The sequence below is a fragment of the Musa acuminata genome, chromosome BXJ1-6, assembly GCF_036884655.1.
Source record: "Musa acuminata AAA Group cultivar baxijiao chromosome BXJ1-6, Cavendish_Baxijiao_AAA, whole genome shotgun sequence".
Lineage (NCBI taxonomy): Eukaryota > Viridiplantae > Streptophyta > Magnoliopsida > Zingiberales > Musaceae > Musa > Musa acuminata.
In genome coordinates, this window is record NC_088332.1 from 46,267,376 (window position 1) to 46,286,412 (window position 19,037).

The window sequence follows — 19,037 nt, forward strand, 5'->3', positions numbered from 1 at the left end:
TGTCGTGCAATCATTGCCCTCCGATTTGTGCTCCCTTGCCAAGCTTTGCACCGTGTAAGACCACCTCCCCGATGAGTGGTTGTGCTATTAGATGAGAACATCACCTCTGCCCCATGCCTCCTGCATTGGCGATCGCTTCTCTGCCTCGATCGTTATGCATGCCACCATGATGTTCAGCAACATTGTCAACTTCTCCTCAGATGCCTTGTTCTCGAATGACTTAGGGTTCTCGCTAGAGCCGTTCCACTCCTCCTCTCATATGGAGCAAACCCACCGAGAGATGTTAGCATCGTGCTCCTCCACTAGGTCTTGGAATGGGGTCTTCTTGGTGATAGACTCTAGGAGGACGATAAAACTATAGACGTTGGAGAGAGGGGTGAAAGAAGGCTTGGGAAGGCGGGACTCGAGCGTGTGGTAGAAGAGAGAGGAGGATGCAATGAAAGAGGAGGGGTTAATGAGATCATGGGGTGAGGCCGGGGAGGAGGATGAGGGGTATGTGTAGCAGTTAAGATGAAGAAGCAACCTCCAATGTGGGAGGTGCTGTGGATGAGCAGGGAGGCACGAGTGGAGGTGATGGACTCGTCCAACAATAGCAATCACTCGTCGGGGAGGTGGTTGGACACGGTATAAAGCATGGTAAGAAGGCATAGATTGAAAGAGTCACTCGATATTTGTATTGACGTCTACATAGATGTAAAAGGAGAGGAGTTTGCCACCATCAATCTTAGTTGCGTTGTCGTTTGTCATCGATGTTGTCTACTATCGAACATTAAAATTATATTTTTATCATTTATTTTTATGTTTTCGTCGATGAAACAGATATCCTTTACGGTAAATAAATATAATTATTTTAATTTCATAACTATAGAAATATCAATATAATTTTTTAGGGTATAAGGATCATAATATTAAAACCAACTAACTATAGGACAATACGTAATTAGTCCCGAGATTCATCCGTCGATAGTTTAGCAGCGATGACACCACCCAACCTCATGTTTTCGTGCGAAGCGAGTTTGCCTTCACAGGAAGGAAGACGCAAGAATAAATAGCAGCACCAAAGTGTATAGATGAGGTGCGGTGTGGAGGATGATTCATGAAGAAGTCATATGACCAAAGTTGATGCCTTTTCCCCGAAGCAACGAGGAACATATGCGTCAAATAAATAGGGTATAGCTTTTGTTTATGTACTCGTAATAGTAAAGACAAGAGATATCTCAAAGAAGAAGAAATGCTTTTGTTGGATCTGCTTTCCATCCCTCGGACAATTACTATAGTTGCGTTCGAATATATTTATATTTTTAATATTTAATTAAAAAAAAGAAAATCAATGAATTTATAGTTGTGAAATGCATATTTATATTATAGCATGGCAGCCTACTAACCAATGCTGTGCGGAAGCCATGGCTTGTAGTTCGTTGTTTGGGCATAGTTTTGGTGGCTCAAAATTGGGCTCTCACATGTAACCAACCAACCAACCAACCAACCAACCAAGAACAATAATTACAATGTTATTTTCCAGGAAAATAAAAAAACTTTCGTTATCGTCCCCATCGAATCGATCGAGGAAGAAGGTGGACATAAAAAGTTATATGACAAGGAAAGGAGGAGGAGGCACCCTTTAATTGGGCATCCGATGAAGAAGAAGAATCTGAGCCTCTTTTGTTCACATGCTATGGGGGCCGCTTTTGTTGCCTCGCCCAGCCGTTTCCCACCCACCCATCTTACCTACCAGCCCAGTCGTAAACTATCTATCTCTGCTTTAACGAGCCGTCGACACGTTAGTCGGGGATGATGCACTTTGTGTCGCCTGGCTCAAAAAGAAGGAACAGCCAACAGGAATGACCAGCATCACTCTGCGGTGGCGATGCTCTATTTCTTTCCGAGGACGCCATGTTGTCGTCGTCGTCTCATTATTATTATATCATCCCATTTCTTATTTTTGAATAAAAAAACAAATCTCCCACAAATTGTCCATTTCAAAATTCGCCCTATTCTCTGTCTCTTTCTCTCTCTTTCTTTCTCTATTTAAACGTCGGAGAGGCGCCCAAAGGTCGACCCTGTATATGCCTTCAAACCCTCGACCCTCATCCTCTTCCTTCGCCTTGCCCGCCGCCCGAGTTCCCGTCACAGGTACCATCCGATGGGGGCGGCGATGCTGACAGACCAGGTGACCGAGGTCTTGATCCCGGTGGCCGCCGTCGTCGGGATCGCTTTCGCGCTGGTTCAGTGGCTGCTCGTGTCGACCGTGAAGCTCTCGCCGGAGAGGCAGCCGGGGGGCGGAAGCAACGACAAGAATGGGTACTCCGACTACCTCATCGAGGAGGAGGAAGGGCTCAACGATCACAACGTCGTCGTTAAGTGCGCCGAGATCCAGAGCGCCATTTCCGAAGGTCTTCTTTAGAAAATGAAAGACTATTTGTGTCGACTAGTTTTTTGTTGTCCATGTGTTTGTGAATTCCTTTTGTCTAAAAATAACTTGTGGTATAGTGTTAAGAATAGCTTTATCTTCGAATCTGTGCTCCGGTGAATTCATGTTAAACCTCCTCTTTTGCTTCATATTAAAATCCAGCATAGCTGTTCTAGTTGCTTTAACTTGACATCCTTTACTCTCATTTCCTTGTATATATTATTTGACTTGATACTGCTTTTTCACCATCTGTCTTCTTATACGAGTAACTGTTTGTAGTGGCAATTTCGCTACTGTATTTGGTTGTTAGAAGCCATGCCTTCTATCGCTATGAATTTGTTCTGGTAATTTTCTTGCTCAAAGGTCATTGAAAAAGCTTATAATGATTCCTTAGAGTTTGTTCGTCTGAGTTGATGGAAGAACAGGCCTTTAAATGGATTCCAAAGGCTGTTACAGCATTCCTGACACAAGTTTTTTGTATGTTGATTCACTTGGCTATGCTGGTTGCCGACTCTTAGCTCGCATATTTTGTTGTTGAATCAGAAATAATCAGTTTAATGGTTCCTGAAAGCTAACATCTGAAGTTACTTTTCACTTTGGCAAAACTTGCAAATAGAAATAGAAGTCATTAGAAATTTAGGTGACATGGCAAATTTATCCGATGTTTAAGACCTATTACTTGTGTTGTATGTGTCATTCTTGGTTGTACATAGCACAAATTTGGTTCGTGCAAATTCATGAATAATGCATGTAAAGAGAAAAACACTTTTGCCCTGCTTGCCATCTAGAGGTTTCTTGATCATGGGATGCGAAACAACTATAATTTTGCTTTGTGTTCATCACTTCATTGAGATGAATATCTATCTTTCTAGTGGGTCATGGAACTTGCTTCTATATTGTGGGCAAGAACAATATCACCTAGTTCCAGTATCACTACAAATAAGATGCAAGTTACATTTGTCAGTGTGGCTTTTGTTCCTAGCTGATCTGTCCGTGAAGCTTGTCAGTGACAGTATTAGAGAAGCGCTAAAATCAACTAATATTCTGATCCATGATCTATTGAATGTTGATATGTCAATATTAATAGCACGTCAGGTTAGTCAACTTTTATTTTCTCATGATAACTGGCTGCCATCTAATTTTGATGTATTAAACATTTTTTTTAACCCATTTAATGGTGAAGAACTTGCAATAGTGTTTCATATTATGACATATAGATCACACTGAGTTGTTGCCTATGACCATTGACCTTGTCAACATGGCAAGACATAGGTTAATATGTTAAAATGTTTAAATCCATTGAATACGTTTTGGGTTTTGGTGTCTTACTTACTTTGCTGATTCCTTTTTACCCATTTTATTTATTTTAACGAAAGGGAGTAGGAAAATATGTTTGCTTAACTTTGGACTTGCAAAATAGATATCTGACATTCACCTGTCATACCTGTAAACAGGAGCAACTTCCTTCCTCTTCACTGAATACCAGTATGTTGGAGTCTTCATGGCCGTTTTTGCAGTCTTGATCTTCCTCTTTCTTGGCTCTGTGGAAGGCTTCAGCACAAAAAGCCAGCCATGCACCTATAGCAAGGATAAGTACTGCAAACCGGCACTTGCAAATGCTCTCTTTAGTACTGCATCCTTTTTGCTTGGTGCTGTCACTTCTGTGGTATCTGGTTTTCTTGGGATGAAAATTGCAACATATGCCAATGCAAGAACAACTTTAGAAGCAAGGAAGGGTGTTGGAAAAGCTTTTATTACCGCATTCAGGTCTGGAGCAGTTATGGGCTTTTTGCTTGCAGCAAATGGCCTTCTGGTGCTCTACATTGCAATTAACCTATTCAAATTGTATTATGGTGATGACTGGGAAGGTCTATTTGAAGCCATAACCGGTTATGGTCTTGGAGGCTCCTCCATGGCTCTTTTTGGAAGAGTAGGTGGAGGTATTTACACAAAAGCGGCTGATGTTGGTGCTGATCTGGTTGGTAAGGTCGAGAGGAACATTCCTGAAGACGACCCTCGAAATCCAGCTGTAAGTTTTTAGTGTGTTATCCGAAAAGTTCTTATACCTTTCTCGGCCTTTTGGCTAAGATCAAGTGTAGTATCTTTTCTTATCAGTTTAATATCTGAAAAGTTCTTTTTATCAGTAACTTCCTTTAGTGTTGTACAACTGGTAGTTGTTTGAACAATGCAGAATATCTATTATTACTATATTTTGTTAATTTTGTGTCTTCTCTTTCATTTATATTTAATTCTCAGCATTATCTCACAGATAACTAGATGTCATATTCAATTTGTGCTGGTAATCCTAAGGTATTAAACACTAATTCTTTTGTCCAATTAAGCTTCTAGATATGTGTTACAGGTGATAGCTGATAATGTTGGAGATAATGTCGGAGATATTGCTGGGATGGGGTCTGATCTTTTTGGCTCATATGCTGAGTCCTCATGTGCTGCCCTGGTTGTGGCTTCTATTTCTTCCTTCGGAATCAACCATGACCTTACTGCAATGTGCTACCCCTTGCTCATTAGCTCCATGGGTATCATTGTTTGCTTGATAACTACACTTTTTGCTACTGAGTTTTTTGAAATAAAGGCAGTGCAAGAGATTGAACCTACACTTAAGAAGCAGCTCATAATCTCCACTGCTCTTATGACCATTGGTATTGGAACTGTTAGTTGGATAGCTCTTCCGAGTTCCTTCACAATCTTCAATTTTGGTGAGCAGAAGCAAGTGAAGAATTGGTAATTAAATCTACACTTATTTGCTTAATAGATTAGGGTCTTAAGCAGCAATTTACACCCTTTTTTAACTGCTAGGGAGCTGTTCTTCTGTGTTGCAATTGGATTATGGGCTGGCCTGGTTATTGGGTTTGTCACCGAGTACTATACGAGCAATGCATACAGGTTAGAAACTCGTTTTCTATAAATTTATCCAAGATTGTGTGTGGTTGTAATTAAGAGAGTTTTCTTCTTACAACTTTTTTGCAGCCCTGTGCAAGATGTCGCTGACTCATGCCGAACTGGTGCGGCAACTAATGTCATCTTTGGGCTTGCTTTGGGATACAAATCTGTCATCATCCCAATTTTTGCTATTGCTGTCAGCATATTTGTTAGTTTTAGTCTTGCTGCCATGTATGGCATTGCGGTTGCTGCCCTTGGCATGTTGAGCACCATTGCAACTGGGCTGGCTATTGATGCCTATGGTCCGATCAGTGATAATGCTGGAGGTATTGCTGAGATGGCTGGCATGAGCCACAGGATTCGTGAGAGAACTGATGCATTGGATGCTGCAGGCAATACTACTGCTGCCATCGGAAAGGTGTGATTAGCTTTAAACAAAAATCTTTGTTGTTCTATTATCACTAATATATTTAAACATGACTGGCTAACTTACTTTATGGTGGTGATGAGCATAGCTGCGAAGTCATCATTCACTTGGCAATTGCATACTTTGATTAAACATGTTGTGAAATGATGCTTACCTGGTTTATTCAGAGGCTTCTTTGAAAACCAATCTGATGCTGTATTTGGAAATCTTACCACAAATTGTTCGTCCCTCCGTATTTGTAATTTTTCTTATATTAGTTGATGTACTTGAAATTTGTGGTTATTTTGCTTGCTCTATTTTAGGGTTTTGCCATTGGTTCTGCTGCTTTGGTGTCGCTTGCACTCTTCGGTGCCTTTGTGAGTAGGGCGGCAATCTCCACCGTGGATGTTCTCACACCAAAAGTTTTCATTGGGTTAATTGTTGGTGCCATGCTGCCTTACTGGTTCTCAGCCATGACCATGAAGAGTGTTGGTAGTGCAGCTCTGAAGATGGTAGAGGAAGTCCGCAGACAGTTCAACAGCATTCCTGGGATTATGGAGGGTAATGCTAAACCTGATTATGCCACCTGTGTTAAGATCTCCACTGATGCCTCAATCAGGGAGATGATTCCTCCTGGTGCTCTGGTGATGCTCACACCTCTAATTGTTGGAACCTTGTTTGGTGTGGAGACTCTGGCTGGGGTTCTTGCTGGTGCCCTTGTTTCTGGAGTTCAGGTATGTAGAATCAGCTAAGCTTATATGAACTAGAAAATTTGTGTACCTCTTATTGGTGATTATTCTTTGTGCTAAACAGATTGCCATATCTGCATCAAACACTGGTGGTGCATGGGATAATGCAAAGAAGTATATTGAGGTTCTTCCACCCTAAACATTTCATGTTGCATTTTCTAGCTTTCCCTGACTCTCATACTGGTTGGTATATACGAGGACATGTATATGAATGATATTATATTTTTTTAGTTCAAGCCATTTAGGATGATGATAATGTTCAAAGATCATGCGCCTTCAGCCTTCTCCACTTTAAACTTTGTTCCCACCTGTAAGCAACCATTACTAATGTCATGTTGGATTGTTCAGGCTGGTGCATCAGAGCATGCTAGGGTGCTCGGCCCTAAAGGATCAGATGCCCATAAGGCTGCTGTGATTGGCGACACCATCGGGGATCCTCTGAAGGACACATCTGGGCCATCACTTAACATCCTCATCAAGCTGATGGCAGTGGAATCTCTAGTTTTCGCACCATTCTTCGCTGCTCATGGTGGTCTGCTCTTCAAGATGTTCTAAGGCAGGCAGGCGAACAAGGATAAGAGGAGTTTGCAGCTTCTTCAAGAACACACTCCTCGGCCACCACCAAGTTCTGCTATTGGTGGTATCAACTTATGCTTACCATTTTTGCCTTCTTTATCATACATGGGTTTTGTCTTACTGTGATATCATCTAGGTCAGCACCTGGATGTGCCAATTATGGTCTGTGGCCGACCAAAATTTTCTTGTACTAGATAGATGATGTTTTGATAGCACGGTGATGACACTTAAGTATTTTCGATATAGTTAGCTGTAGTTTACCAAACATATATGCTCTTCTCGTCCTATACGATTCATGATGCAGTCAAGAGTTGGGTGCTTAAAGTGGTAGTTACTGAGGCTTCATCATGAAAGCCTTTCATGATTTACTTCAATATAGATAGTGGAGGCAAACCAAATTTTGTGTGAGGATGGATTATGGATATTTTTGAGGCAAATTTAGCTGTAATTTGTTAGGATAATTAAAGACACTGATGCATGAGACTATTACATCGGTGCTAAACGTGATACCTACTAACTCGATTACCTTATGTTCCTTGTTTCGAGTTCTTCCCTGTTAATGGATGTAGATACGGTGGTGATATATAAGAAGGTAAAGTTAGGTATCATGTTAAACATCGATGTGGTGATGGTGTATTACGTTCTTCACTTATCAAAGGTTAAAGATTCAAAACATCATCTCACATATTTTAGAAGGTATTAGCTAAACTAATTGGTTAATTTTTTTTACAGTTTATTGTAATATTCTAGACTCAAATCTTGCTTCCAATATTTATTCTTTGTAAAAAAAATATAAAGATATCTTCGGGTCAAACCAAATCTTTGTTACTTACTCTAATTTTTCAAAATAAATAAATAAATACATTAAAGTTAAAAATAGGTAAAAAAAAAATAAAGAAAAAAACATTATTTACACTAAATCGAATAATAATAATAATAATAATAATAATAATAATAATAATAATAATAATAATAAAATTCTTTGTCATCACTACTTTTCCATACACTTAAGTTTCAAATAATCTTAGATTAATGAGCTCAACCTAATTTTAAGTTTAAGAGAGATGAAAATTACAATGAGGCAAGGCTGCTGCAAATGTTTTCATGCCATTGCCTCCCTGTTAGAGATTGCAACATATCGGCGGCATTCAATTAATTTCAAAGACAACATTCTCGCAACAAATAAGCATATCTAATTCTACCATGTAATATTTCTTTTACAGCATACATAAACAACGCGTATAAAAAAAAATTAATAGGATTACATGCTATTTTGTAGGATTTAGCCAACTACAACTAACTCCATGAGATTACATGCCCTTGACTGCAAATGCAGGTGAAAAATAATAGGACTGACTCATTTAAAAGTTTGAAACGGGTCATTACTGACTGTTAAGAACTGCCTACCTTAGCCACTCAAGAGAGAGAGAGAGAGAATGAGAGCAAAAAGGGTCAAATAATGTGCTCGCAATAATTTGCATCACCTCTGAGGTTGATCTGAGCTAGAGGGTCCAGCGGTGGTGGGCGGCGCGGACAAGCTGCTTGCCGACCCATTCTCAGCAGGTGGATTAACACCCCATTTGCCTTCAGATTCTAGTGGCTTTACCACATGGACACCACCATCAGTCAAACCAAGGGCAAATTGGTTTGGCTCTGATGGATGTGCAGCAATCACGAGCGGATGTACATTTGTGCTGTCAAAACAAGCAGACAGTAATCAATCGTGTGCAGGTAAAACTGCAGACTGTTTTAAGCTGAGAAAGAAAACAACTATGACTCTTCTTAGCTACATTCACAAGGCGAGAAGCACCATCAGCAACTAAACTAAAACCATAACCATAATCATCAAAACATGTAGTATGGATCTTTATTGTGCCTTTTTCTTTTTGGAGGAATGGAGCCTAAAAGTATGCAAAAACATGGGTGACAAAATACGGCATGCTGCATATATATATATATATATATATATATATATATATATATATATATGATCTTATTACATCATTTTATGTGATGAATAATCAGGCTACAGTTGCAAAGCAAGTTAGTGCACAGACATGTATCCATTATATATCAACTCAGAGAAAAGTGCAAAAAACACTAGACTACATGAATTGATTCTTCGTCGTACCTGACACTGGCAGGGAGATATGCAGCCGGAAGGATCCGACAATGCAACTTGAGGTTTGCAGCATTAAATATACATACAGTGGCATCTAAGAAACTAGCATATATCGACTGACTGTCACAAGAGAATGTTGCATGTGATATGGGCGCAGAACCTTCACGAGGAGACCACTGAAAGACAAAAAAGGACTATTGTTATGAGGATTAACATTGCATAACCTATATGCTCCAACATTTACAAGCTGACATGAATACCTGCTTGACACATTCTAGTTTAGTAGTTTCATATATAGCAATCTGGGTCTCATGCACAGCTAGGAAGTGTATTTGATCTTGATCGAACTGAACACGTGTGTCTGAGATGGTTGATGGAGTGCGAGCAGATTGGATCTGCAGAAATTTGCTTCTCTGTTTCTCCCACCCATCAGTTCCCCACACACACAACTGTAGCAAAAGAAAGAAGGAAAGTGGATGTACACATAAAGAGGTTAGCCTGTGATTAAAGAACCATATGTGAGCTCATTATATGCTACATGTCCCATATCCCCCTCAAAAATAAAGCATCAGTGAATAACCTGAGCATCAGCTCCAGATGAGACCAGCACATGTAAGGCATTCGAAAAGGCAAGACCAGTAATTCTCTTCGAGTGGCCTCTAAGTTTTCTCTTGACCTGCGGAAGCATATCTTGTAAACAACATTCTTTCTTCACACAAGTCACATGTTGCTTTAATAGCAAATTACCTCATCAACTCGAACATTATATATCTGAATTGTAGAGTCATCCATTCCTATAGCAATTATATTGTTGTCTAGTGGATGAAATGCGAGAAAAGTTGCTGTAGGTGGTGGTGGCATGAATGTTGTCATAGTCTGTTATTTAAAACAAAATGGTCAATATTTAAGCAAGAACAAAGCAGTAATGCACGATGTAAACTTTATGTCTGACCTTAAAAGTCATCATGTTGAATAGAGATATTTTCCCTCCTGATGCTGACACGACGTATGAATCATTCTTTGACAATGCAAAGCAGTGGACAACTTCATCAGGATTTGTGTCAGTAATTTCATTAGTCATCAATATGCCACTTGGTGGTTGCCATAATTGAGGGGCAACACTTGCCGTTGCCTACAAAATGAAGCATTCCCTTTGTGAGAAGTATCGGCAGAAATTTGGATTTATGCTAATTGAAGAAGGATGGTGTTTTATGGAGGCATTTATTGTTTCTTTTACCTTTCCACTTGAATTGCGTTCATTACGAGGCCACTTCCAGAGTAGGTGAATTGCGTTTGATGCTAAAGCCAAAATGGCAGCACCAGAATTGGTATAGATCAGTCTCGAAATCTGTAACAAAACAGGGCCTTGAAAAACAATACTTTTCTTGCATGACAAGTAAGATAAATGCAACTTTAGGATCCAATGGCAAAAAGAAGTCAAAATGATGATGTTCCAAAATCATTAGAACTTTGATGCCACATGGAAATCCTATTCCAAGTGCATAACCAACAACGTCTTTTAATTCCTAAATGAATGACCAACTTATCTCACTAGTAGATTGGCTAATGATTCTTAGATCTAGATTAAGGACTTCAGGTACAATCATCAAAGGGAACATACAGTAGATAGAAGCAAGGACTTAAATCTTAAAAACCAAGCACGTACTTGTCCCTTCTGACTAGTAGAATAGACTCTGGTATATCACTAAAAAACTTAATGAAGCATTCTTGCCAAAAAGAAATTAATGAAGCATTAACTCAAGTGTCCGTATATCTCAACATGGTACATAAAATATAATGCATACCTGTACATGATCAAACTGTTAACAGTATGGTTGGTACATTTTTTATATGCACCATGAGATTCAATCAATGGCAGAAGACATTTCTTGATAAACTACTAGAACATTCTCCAAGCAAAGCTAGATTTAATTGGTACATGAAGAAAAAGGAACAATGAAAATGTTTTACGCCTAATATATAAGCCATGAGCGCTTGAGCCTAGAAGCATCTAGTATAATCTAAAATTCTAAATAAAGTATTTGTAGCATCCAACCATCTCAGAATTATGACAATAGGTCTACATTCGAAGATCATCAATTTTTGGAAGCTCATCAAGCACATCAAGAAACCACAAAGGTCACTTTTTAATGGACCACCTAGATCTCTGTATTGTTTACCAAAAGCAACTCTCGGATCTCAAACAACAATCATGAGATCTGTGGCAATAGATAAATTCAAGATAGCAAAAATAGTTAGGTTAAAGTTCAGACAAAGTTTAGTGACCTATGGTCACATCACATGGACCAAATAATATTTCTTATTAGCTTATCTTACAAGACTAATAAGGTATTCCTTCATGCTTACTTTGTTTTAGCCTCAAAATCATCCTCCAGTACAAATGTACTTTACTTTTTTCAAAAGTCAGTATTCAGTTGAATATTGTATCACATTCGATTATTCTTTGATTTAAGAAAATAAGCAGCCACGATGGCTTGTTACAGGTTTTTATATTACTTTTCATCTATGTTTAAGAAGCATAGAAACCACTCGTATTCTTAGTTCATTTGCTTTTATGATATGCCTTGTGCAATTAGTGAAGGCAAAGGATCAGAAGCTAACAAGGATGTTATAGAATCTATCTACTAAAGTGGAATAAGGATCACAGTTAATGAATTTTATGTTGGATAACCTTAACAAAGAAGGATTGTTGTAAAGTCAACAGATTGTGATAACAATTTGTTATCACAATTTGTTGAGACGACAGCTTTACTTCTAAATTCTGGTAAAATCTGGAGGAAAGTTATGCACATGGTTTGCTTTCCAAAAGCTATCTCCGATGGATGTAAAATCTGAAAGGAATGCTCATACCTTATAAATTGAACTGCATGCCATAACCTGACACCTATTTGCCTAGCAACACAACCTCAGCATGAGGCAGTTCAAGCCCAAATCACCATCAATGAAAATAATACATTGAAAAAAATATCTACATAAATTAATGGAGAAATCATTAACTGATTGATCCAAAGAACAAATGCAGTCAAATTCCAAGCATATTTTCAGAGGTCAATAGTGCACGTATTATTGAATGATTCAGTACTAAGATTAGAATCGTCTTCATCATATTGTTACTAAAGCAAGTGAGACTCATTTCAAGTTCAACAAAGACAACCATAGAGCAGTAAATTCTTACAACAAACGTAATGTAGGTTGCCAAACAGATATGCATCTATGGACCTTATATATGACAGTGATGGTACATACTTTTTTCCCTGATAAATGCACAAAGGTCTTGTCTCAATAGAATGCAAAGTTGTGGAACACTCCAAGAAACAAAAAGGATGAGATGCACTGTGAGCAAGTTAGAAAAGGTTCTTGAATTGACAATGCATATCAATCACAAGTTCCCATATGGATAAATGCCAAATAAATTTTTCAGTAAAATTTTGACTGCAGAGAACTAACCTTGCTTGTTCTAAGATTATCCATAAGCCTTAAAGACCGACATTGAGTTGGTTCATTGATTTCTGTAAGCTTCCAGATCTTTGATTTGTCCATCGATTCATCAGTAATTCTAGGTTTTACATCCACCAAGTTTCTGCCATCTCCATTCTAGCAAAATTGAATACAAAGTTAGCACAATAATAGTCTATAGAAGTTCCTGAATTCAAAATGGATTGCAATACAGCAGGGTTCTGAGATTAAAATGATAATTTTGAATAAAGTTGTGTATGAAAGAATAGTTCACAAACCATTCCAGATATTGGCATAGGTGGAGCAGTTCTATCAGTTATTCCAGAGGTAGTTGCAACAGCAGCAGCAGACAATGGGCTCATCATAGGCTGTATCAGATATCAAAGATAATGGTATGACATTCTCACCTTGTCAAAAACAAGTAGTTGGCCAGAAAAGCCTACCTTTGTTATAGTCTCTGAAACAGTCCTAGACGCATCAAAAGAAGGATTTTCAAGTGTGCGCAACAGACGAATTCCATCAGCATTTGCCAAAATTTTAATTCCATTATCATGTGTAGAAACAGCTAATAATGTTCCTTCCTTGTTAAACCGTATCCTTGGGCTTGCCTGAAGTTAAAAGTTGAAGATATATAAACAGGGACTTTATTTAAAAATATTTATTTATGAGGATAGTAAAAGGAGAACTGACTGGAAGGCCACCATCAGCATCAATGGTTGTTAATAAATTAGTATTATCCATATCCCAGAACTTGATTAAAAACTCATCTCCAGCAGCCAAAAACCGGTTCCGTGTGGTGTCAAATTGCACAACACCCAAAGAACGTTTTCGAAATCCTTGGTATGTTCTCTTCACAGCTCCTTCAGTTTCATTCCATTCCACTATGAATGTTTCCCCTTCTTTACTAGTCCCACATGAAAACAGCCTACAGAAAATGAGAGGAAACATTCATTGAAAAATGCAGAACCACTGTATATTTATTCTAAATTTTCATAAAAACAGGCAATAGCAGTGGAAATCTACCTCGAACCATCAGCACTATAGGCCATTGTAGTACACCAATGTCCTGGGGCATCATAATCCACCCTGGATCCCAGATTGTCATACAACCATGCCTTTATTTTTCCATCTAGTGCGGTTGAAAAGATGAACTGTATGACCAACAAAGGTAAAAGGTAAAAAGAATTAAATTGAACACAAAAACTCATCCAAAAGAAGAATACCTAGTTGTATCAATAACTTACTTAAAAGACTAAATGCGTAGATTACCTGAATGTTCTCCTTGTGATGAGGGCAAACAGAATACACAGGTGCCCCATGCCCTTCAAAGGTATACTGTTTTGTGCCGCTAGTTGCATCCCACACCTAACGTAACACATAATTAGATTAAAATGTCAAGCAAGCAATCAAGCACATATACTTCAGAGTCTAAAGTTCTATCGTTCTTCAGGACAAACCTTAATTGTCTTGTCATCTCCACAAGTTATAAAAGAAAGCTGCTTACTGGGATGAGCAAATGCAATATCATTAACACCGCCAACATGAGCATCAATCTGCGGATTGAATGTTCAAAGAAGCCATCAATAAGAATAAACAGAGAAAGTAGTGCATTTAAAGATGAATCCAGATTTCCAAACCTCCAAATGCTGCCTGATATCATCACTACCATGATAAGAGTATATTTGGACAATGTGCCTTGAATAAGCAACACCTACGCAATGGTTAAGGAGTAATTAGGGAATACTAATGACAACTCCCTAACAGTCCCTTTTTATCTGCAGAATATTCATATACAAAAAGCCAAAAACAAAGAACTCCTCGTTTGTATAAACATACCAATAAGGAGCCACATAAAAACTTATTGTTTTTACAAACTTACCAAACAAGGAGCCATCTGGGTTCCATATTATTCGATTAACTGATACAGCAGGATCCTTAACCAGAGATGCCTGAATAATGGAGCCGAACTCAGATCCATTGTGCAACACCAGAGGACCATTCAACAGTGTGTAGTATCATAAAATAAAACCCAAACCTGAAGAGACATGGAGCAAGTTCCAAGCTCCCAAACTTTGAAGTTCTTATGAATTAATCTCTCCCTAGTGCCAACATCCCATAAAGCAATGTCTCCCACATTTGTACCAACTACAATATGACAACAACAAAAGAACAACCAGCCTCAGCAAGTCATGAAAAGGAAATTACTTATAACTCAGAGGAGCACAAGAATGACAAAAAGCATACCGAGAAGAATAGTCTGTTGTAATGGATGAAAATCCATGCTCATGGGGTTCGAGCCCTGACTCAGCGTTCGTGCAACTGTTTTTGGCAAGTCCTCTATAGTGTATGTAGCCTGGTTATGATTCTGAGGATAAGAAACTGGCAGTATATTTACAGGCAGATTTACCTGAATTAAGTAGCCAACATTCAAAGGAACATTAGGATTACCCAGCAAGTAACATAATTAAGCAGTGCATAAGTACACGTACAGAGCAGAGACATCCAGCATACCTCATCAGAAATTCCAATGGGTCTTGTTCTTTTTGATACATGGTCAGAATCTGCTGATGAATACTCTATAGAAGGGTTGGCTGTTGGAGGAGTCCTTGGATGCTTCAAAATTGCCACTACACAGAAAAAAACAAAAAAGTTCAAAACAACTGACATTCCACCATAAACTTGTGCTACCAGCTATCACAGAGTGCACCACACTACCAGGATTTGTAGGTGCATTGAGTCCAATAGCTGCACCAGAGACAACTGGATGGGTTACAGCTGAAGGATTAGACATCCAGCCAGCCAGGGGTGTAGGAACTGGTGCTGGCACTGGTTGAAAAGGCTGAAGAAGAATGATATATTAAACATTTGAGAGTGATCTCATGATAAAAAAACAAGTAAATTAAGATTAGGTAAGTTACCACATGAGTACCCAATGGTGGAAAACCTCCTGCTTTGGGCATGGATCCAAGTAGTGGATTGTTTGCCAGTGATGGAGCAAGAGCACCATTTGGTTGTCCGCATGAATGATCAACAAAAAGAGTTTTAATATCTGGATTTGGCCTAGGGTTTTTGCATAGCTGATGCTGCCAGTTTAAACTGTCATATCACATAATTATTAGTGAAACTGAGTACTTATCAACAAACTCCAAATAGTTAGAAAATTGAGATGACTCATCTGATTGTTCAAGATTAAATGGATTGAGATGCAAATTAAAAACAAGCTTCCGAATGCACCATGGCAGGTTTATGCCATCTGTGCAACTTTAAGTTTAGCATTCTTCCTAGTTCTTTCTATCTGCAACTGGATCTATATCCATGACATTGATGTCTTCCGATATATTCAGGAAATGACTGCACCATCTTGCTCTTTACCAAAGATCACTGTTTGCTTATGAAATATATGAACATATATAATAGTAACTTCCTCATGTTAATGATGTATTTTAGGCAAAATTCACTTGAGCAAGCTTATATCATCATCAAATAACTGGCAAGCATGGATTCGTCACCCCACCATCTGGTGCCAGGTACATCAGGCAATCTTCTATTGCCTCATTCAAACCCAAGTTATGTAGATAACCTCAGAGAAATTGCATTTACTGGCTTTCACTTCCAACAGTTGGCTTAACCGATTCATAAAAGGTACTATACAACATTTTTTATTTATTCTATATATGATGACAATAAAAAATCACAAGGAGAAGTTTATTGTGATTGTTTAAATACAAACCAAAAGATGATGTAAACACTACTGTTGTAGAAAAGGAATCTGAAGATCAGATATCAAGTGAACAGGGTTAGATGGTATTCTTTGTTTATAGCTGGAAAAGATTTCCAAAAGGAAAAAAATGGAGTTTATTTTAGATATGCAATGTGCCAAATGTTACTGAGTGCTTGTCCTTATAGGGCTTTTATGTAGGTGAAATAATTTTGAGCTGCTACCTCATGCTTGAAATAATAGATTACTTGCTGCTCTCTTCAGTAAAGAGAATGAAAATCCAAGTATCGCTAACAGCACATGGTGTAACCTCTTAGAGTCTTACCTTTGGTTAATTAGGGTACGTAGTCTAGAACTTTTTAGGTTTGGAAACTGTAATTTATCTCGGAATAGAGGGTTTGCTTCAATCAGCTTCTTGAGCTCAACAAGCATTATGGTCCGTGCTGATTTTGTATCCCCATACTTTGAGAGTTGCTCATTCTCCCTGAAAAGCTACTGTATTAGGCATCACAGAAGTAAACGATGAGGCAAACAATCGAGATAAAACATAAGTGATGAGAATATAAATGGTTGAACCTGAAATTCTCCAAAGTTAGAAGTTGTGTGATTTCCTTAAATAGCTCCTCATTAAATGAGGCAAAGACCTTCAAATCCTTGACAAGGATTTCAACTGCTTTTGCTCGGTCATGCCTAGGGAACAGAAACAAGGATCAATTTTATAAAAAAAAAATTCTTCAAAAAAAAAAAAGAACAATAAAATAATAAACTGAAGCGTACTTGTCCAATGCTTCAAGATACTTCTGCTTCCTTATTTCGAAAAATATCTTCATGGAGTACCGGTTGTCATCAACCTTGGTGAAGCCAGAGAGGTACCGCTCGACGTTATCCCAATTCCCGTTATGCACCTCATCCTCAAAATACTTCATATTGAAATAGAAGCCAGCCTCCTGCTCAAGCCTGCATCCAAACCCCACAAAAAGAGAAAAATCCCAAAAAGAAAAAGTCACGAGATAGCCACGAGAAAAACCCATTAATCAACCAAAAATCGAATTTTTAACGATGTCACCAACTTGTGAACTGTTTCTTTGAACTTCTCTTCATCGAGGAACTGCAGAATCAGAAACACCAGCTCTCTGCTGAGAGACGACATTGTCTTGCCCCTGACTCCACCTCAAAACCCTAATTCCTCAAATAAAAGAAATACAGAAGACAAAATAAGATAAATCTTCCCATCAACCACACGAACTTGAATAAAAAAAAATCAATTTTTGGAGAACAACTCATAACCAAATTTCGAAAATAATTGAAAAATGGAACCGTCGATGAATCCAAACTTGAACCAGAAGCAAAGAAGACCAAGAGACCAGCATTCGATTTGCCAAATTTTCTTCTATCGCTTCCGTCGAGACAACTAAGCTTGGCACCGGAATCAAGGACCGAAACGTTAGGGCTTGAACAGATCGACGAAGGAAGAACAGTACCAGGATCGGTAATCGAGGAAGAATAAGAAAAACAGGAGAAAAGAGGGCCAGAGTGGGAAGCGAAAATTCCAACGAAAAGGCGAGGGAGATCCGAGCTCACCTAAGAGCAGAAGAACGGGAAGACGGCGAGACGGATCGATCCGAGCGAGGCAAAGACCAGAGACGAGACGAGCGACCAGCAATTTCGATCGAAACCTACAGAAATCGGACTGTCAGAGGAGGATTCGGAGCCGAGAGCGGTTGGATTCATGGTAAAGGTGGGGATAAGGTCCGCAGCTTATCACTGTGATATATCCACTCGCTTATTAGAGATGCTCCCCGTCGGCCCTTATAACGCGTTGGCGTTTGGGGCCCGCTTTGATACAGCCGAAGTCTCGGACATCGCGAACGTAGCGGAATCTGCCGGCTTTTATTAGAGGGAACGAGGTGAAATCAATGTGATGGGATGATGGAGTCCGTACAGAACAATATGTCCGCGCCCAATGAGATAGTAACACGTAGGTCTGGAATCGCTGCAGAAGTCGAGTATGAACAAGGAATCACCACGGAGCCAAATGATAGCACGAAATTTGAGGATGATGATGATCACGAGGAGATCCACTTTCCGTCAGCTGGTGAGAAGATTTGGCAGGTATTTTGTGGATTTAGTATCTAATAAAAAACCCACCTATTTTTTTTTTTCCTCTAGAAAATGATATATATATATATATATATATATAAAGATAAATACCTCAGATTTTTATGACGATAAATGCATGTTGTCATTAAAAAAAACCTCCTTGTCAATCGTAAATTTTAAGCCATAAGCACTAATATTTATCATTAAAAATATAATTTATTGACAGGATCATCATAAAAAATAGTGATATTTTTCGTTAATGATTAGTAGTCATTTTTCTTGGAGTGTGGTTGAAGAACCATACATGAAGTCAGTACGAGAAATCAAGAAATCTGTGACAAGTTAGATATCAAGTGACTGGAGGTTCATCCTCATGCAAAATCCTGTGAAGAGATGGAACAACTATAAGATCGTTATTATATTAGAATAGGAAAAATATAATTCTAAAAACGTTGTAAAGATTTTCTTAGCACTTCACCTAATGTAATACTATTTTTCCAGGTGAAAGTTGATATGATAACACCTAAAGAGGAGAGAGAGAGAGAGAGAGAAAGAGAAAGAAAGAGGGCTTGATCAAA

At 38.6% G+C, this 19,037-nt stretch overlaps 2 protein-coding genes and 1 pseudogene across 2 annotated transcripts; 2 read left to right on the forward strand and 1 right to left on the reverse strand.

The window, feature by feature from the left end:
* The first annotated feature begins 2,059 nt into the window (after window positions 1–2,059).
* Window positions 2,060–7,331, forward strand: LOC103989956 (pyrophosphate-energized vacuolar membrane proton pump). Its single transcript, XM_009408932.3, has 8 exons — window positions 2,060–2,393; window positions 3,865–4,439; window positions 4,773–5,152; window positions 5,228–5,314; window positions 5,399–5,729; window positions 6,041–6,451; window positions 6,531–6,590; window positions 6,815–7,331. The coding sequence occupies exons 1-8, from the start codon at window positions 2,144–2,146 to the stop codon at window positions 7,019–7,021; spliced, it is 2,301 nt and encodes a 766-aa protein (XP_009407207.2). The 5' UTR covers window positions 2,060–2,143; the 3' UTR covers window positions 7,022–7,331.
* LOC135677951 (U2 spliceosomal RNA) lies at window positions 4,473–4,563 on the forward strand (annotated as a pseudogene).
* Window positions 7,332–8,212: 881 nt separating the features above from the next.
* LOC135677386 (protein TPR3-like) lies at window positions 8,213–18,142 on the reverse strand. Its single transcript, XM_065189666.1, has 26 exons — window positions 17,941–18,142; window positions 17,430–17,538; window positions 17,137–17,316; window positions 16,936–17,049; window positions 16,685–16,843; window positions 15,560–15,737; window positions 15,357–15,480; window positions 15,153–15,268; window positions 14,886–15,048; window positions 14,677–14,786; window positions 14,521–14,590; window positions 14,279–14,352; window positions 14,099–14,194; window positions 13,911–14,006; window positions 13,665–13,792; window positions 13,332–13,566; window positions 13,085–13,249; window positions 12,920–13,009; window positions 12,633–12,779; window positions 10,402–10,512; window positions 10,117–10,296; window positions 9,912–10,040; window positions 9,745–9,840; window positions 9,425–9,613; window positions 9,174–9,340; window positions 8,213–8,736 (listed from the first exon to the last, which is right to left on the reverse strand). The coding sequence occupies exons 2-26, from the start codon at window positions 17,507–17,509 to the stop codon at window positions 8,523–8,525; spliced, it is 3,411 nt and encodes a 1,136-aa protein (XP_065045738.1). The 5' UTR covers window positions 17,510–17,538; window positions 17,941–18,142; the 3' UTR covers window positions 8,213–8,522.
* Between the last annotated feature and the right edge of the window lie 895 nt (window positions 18,143–19,037).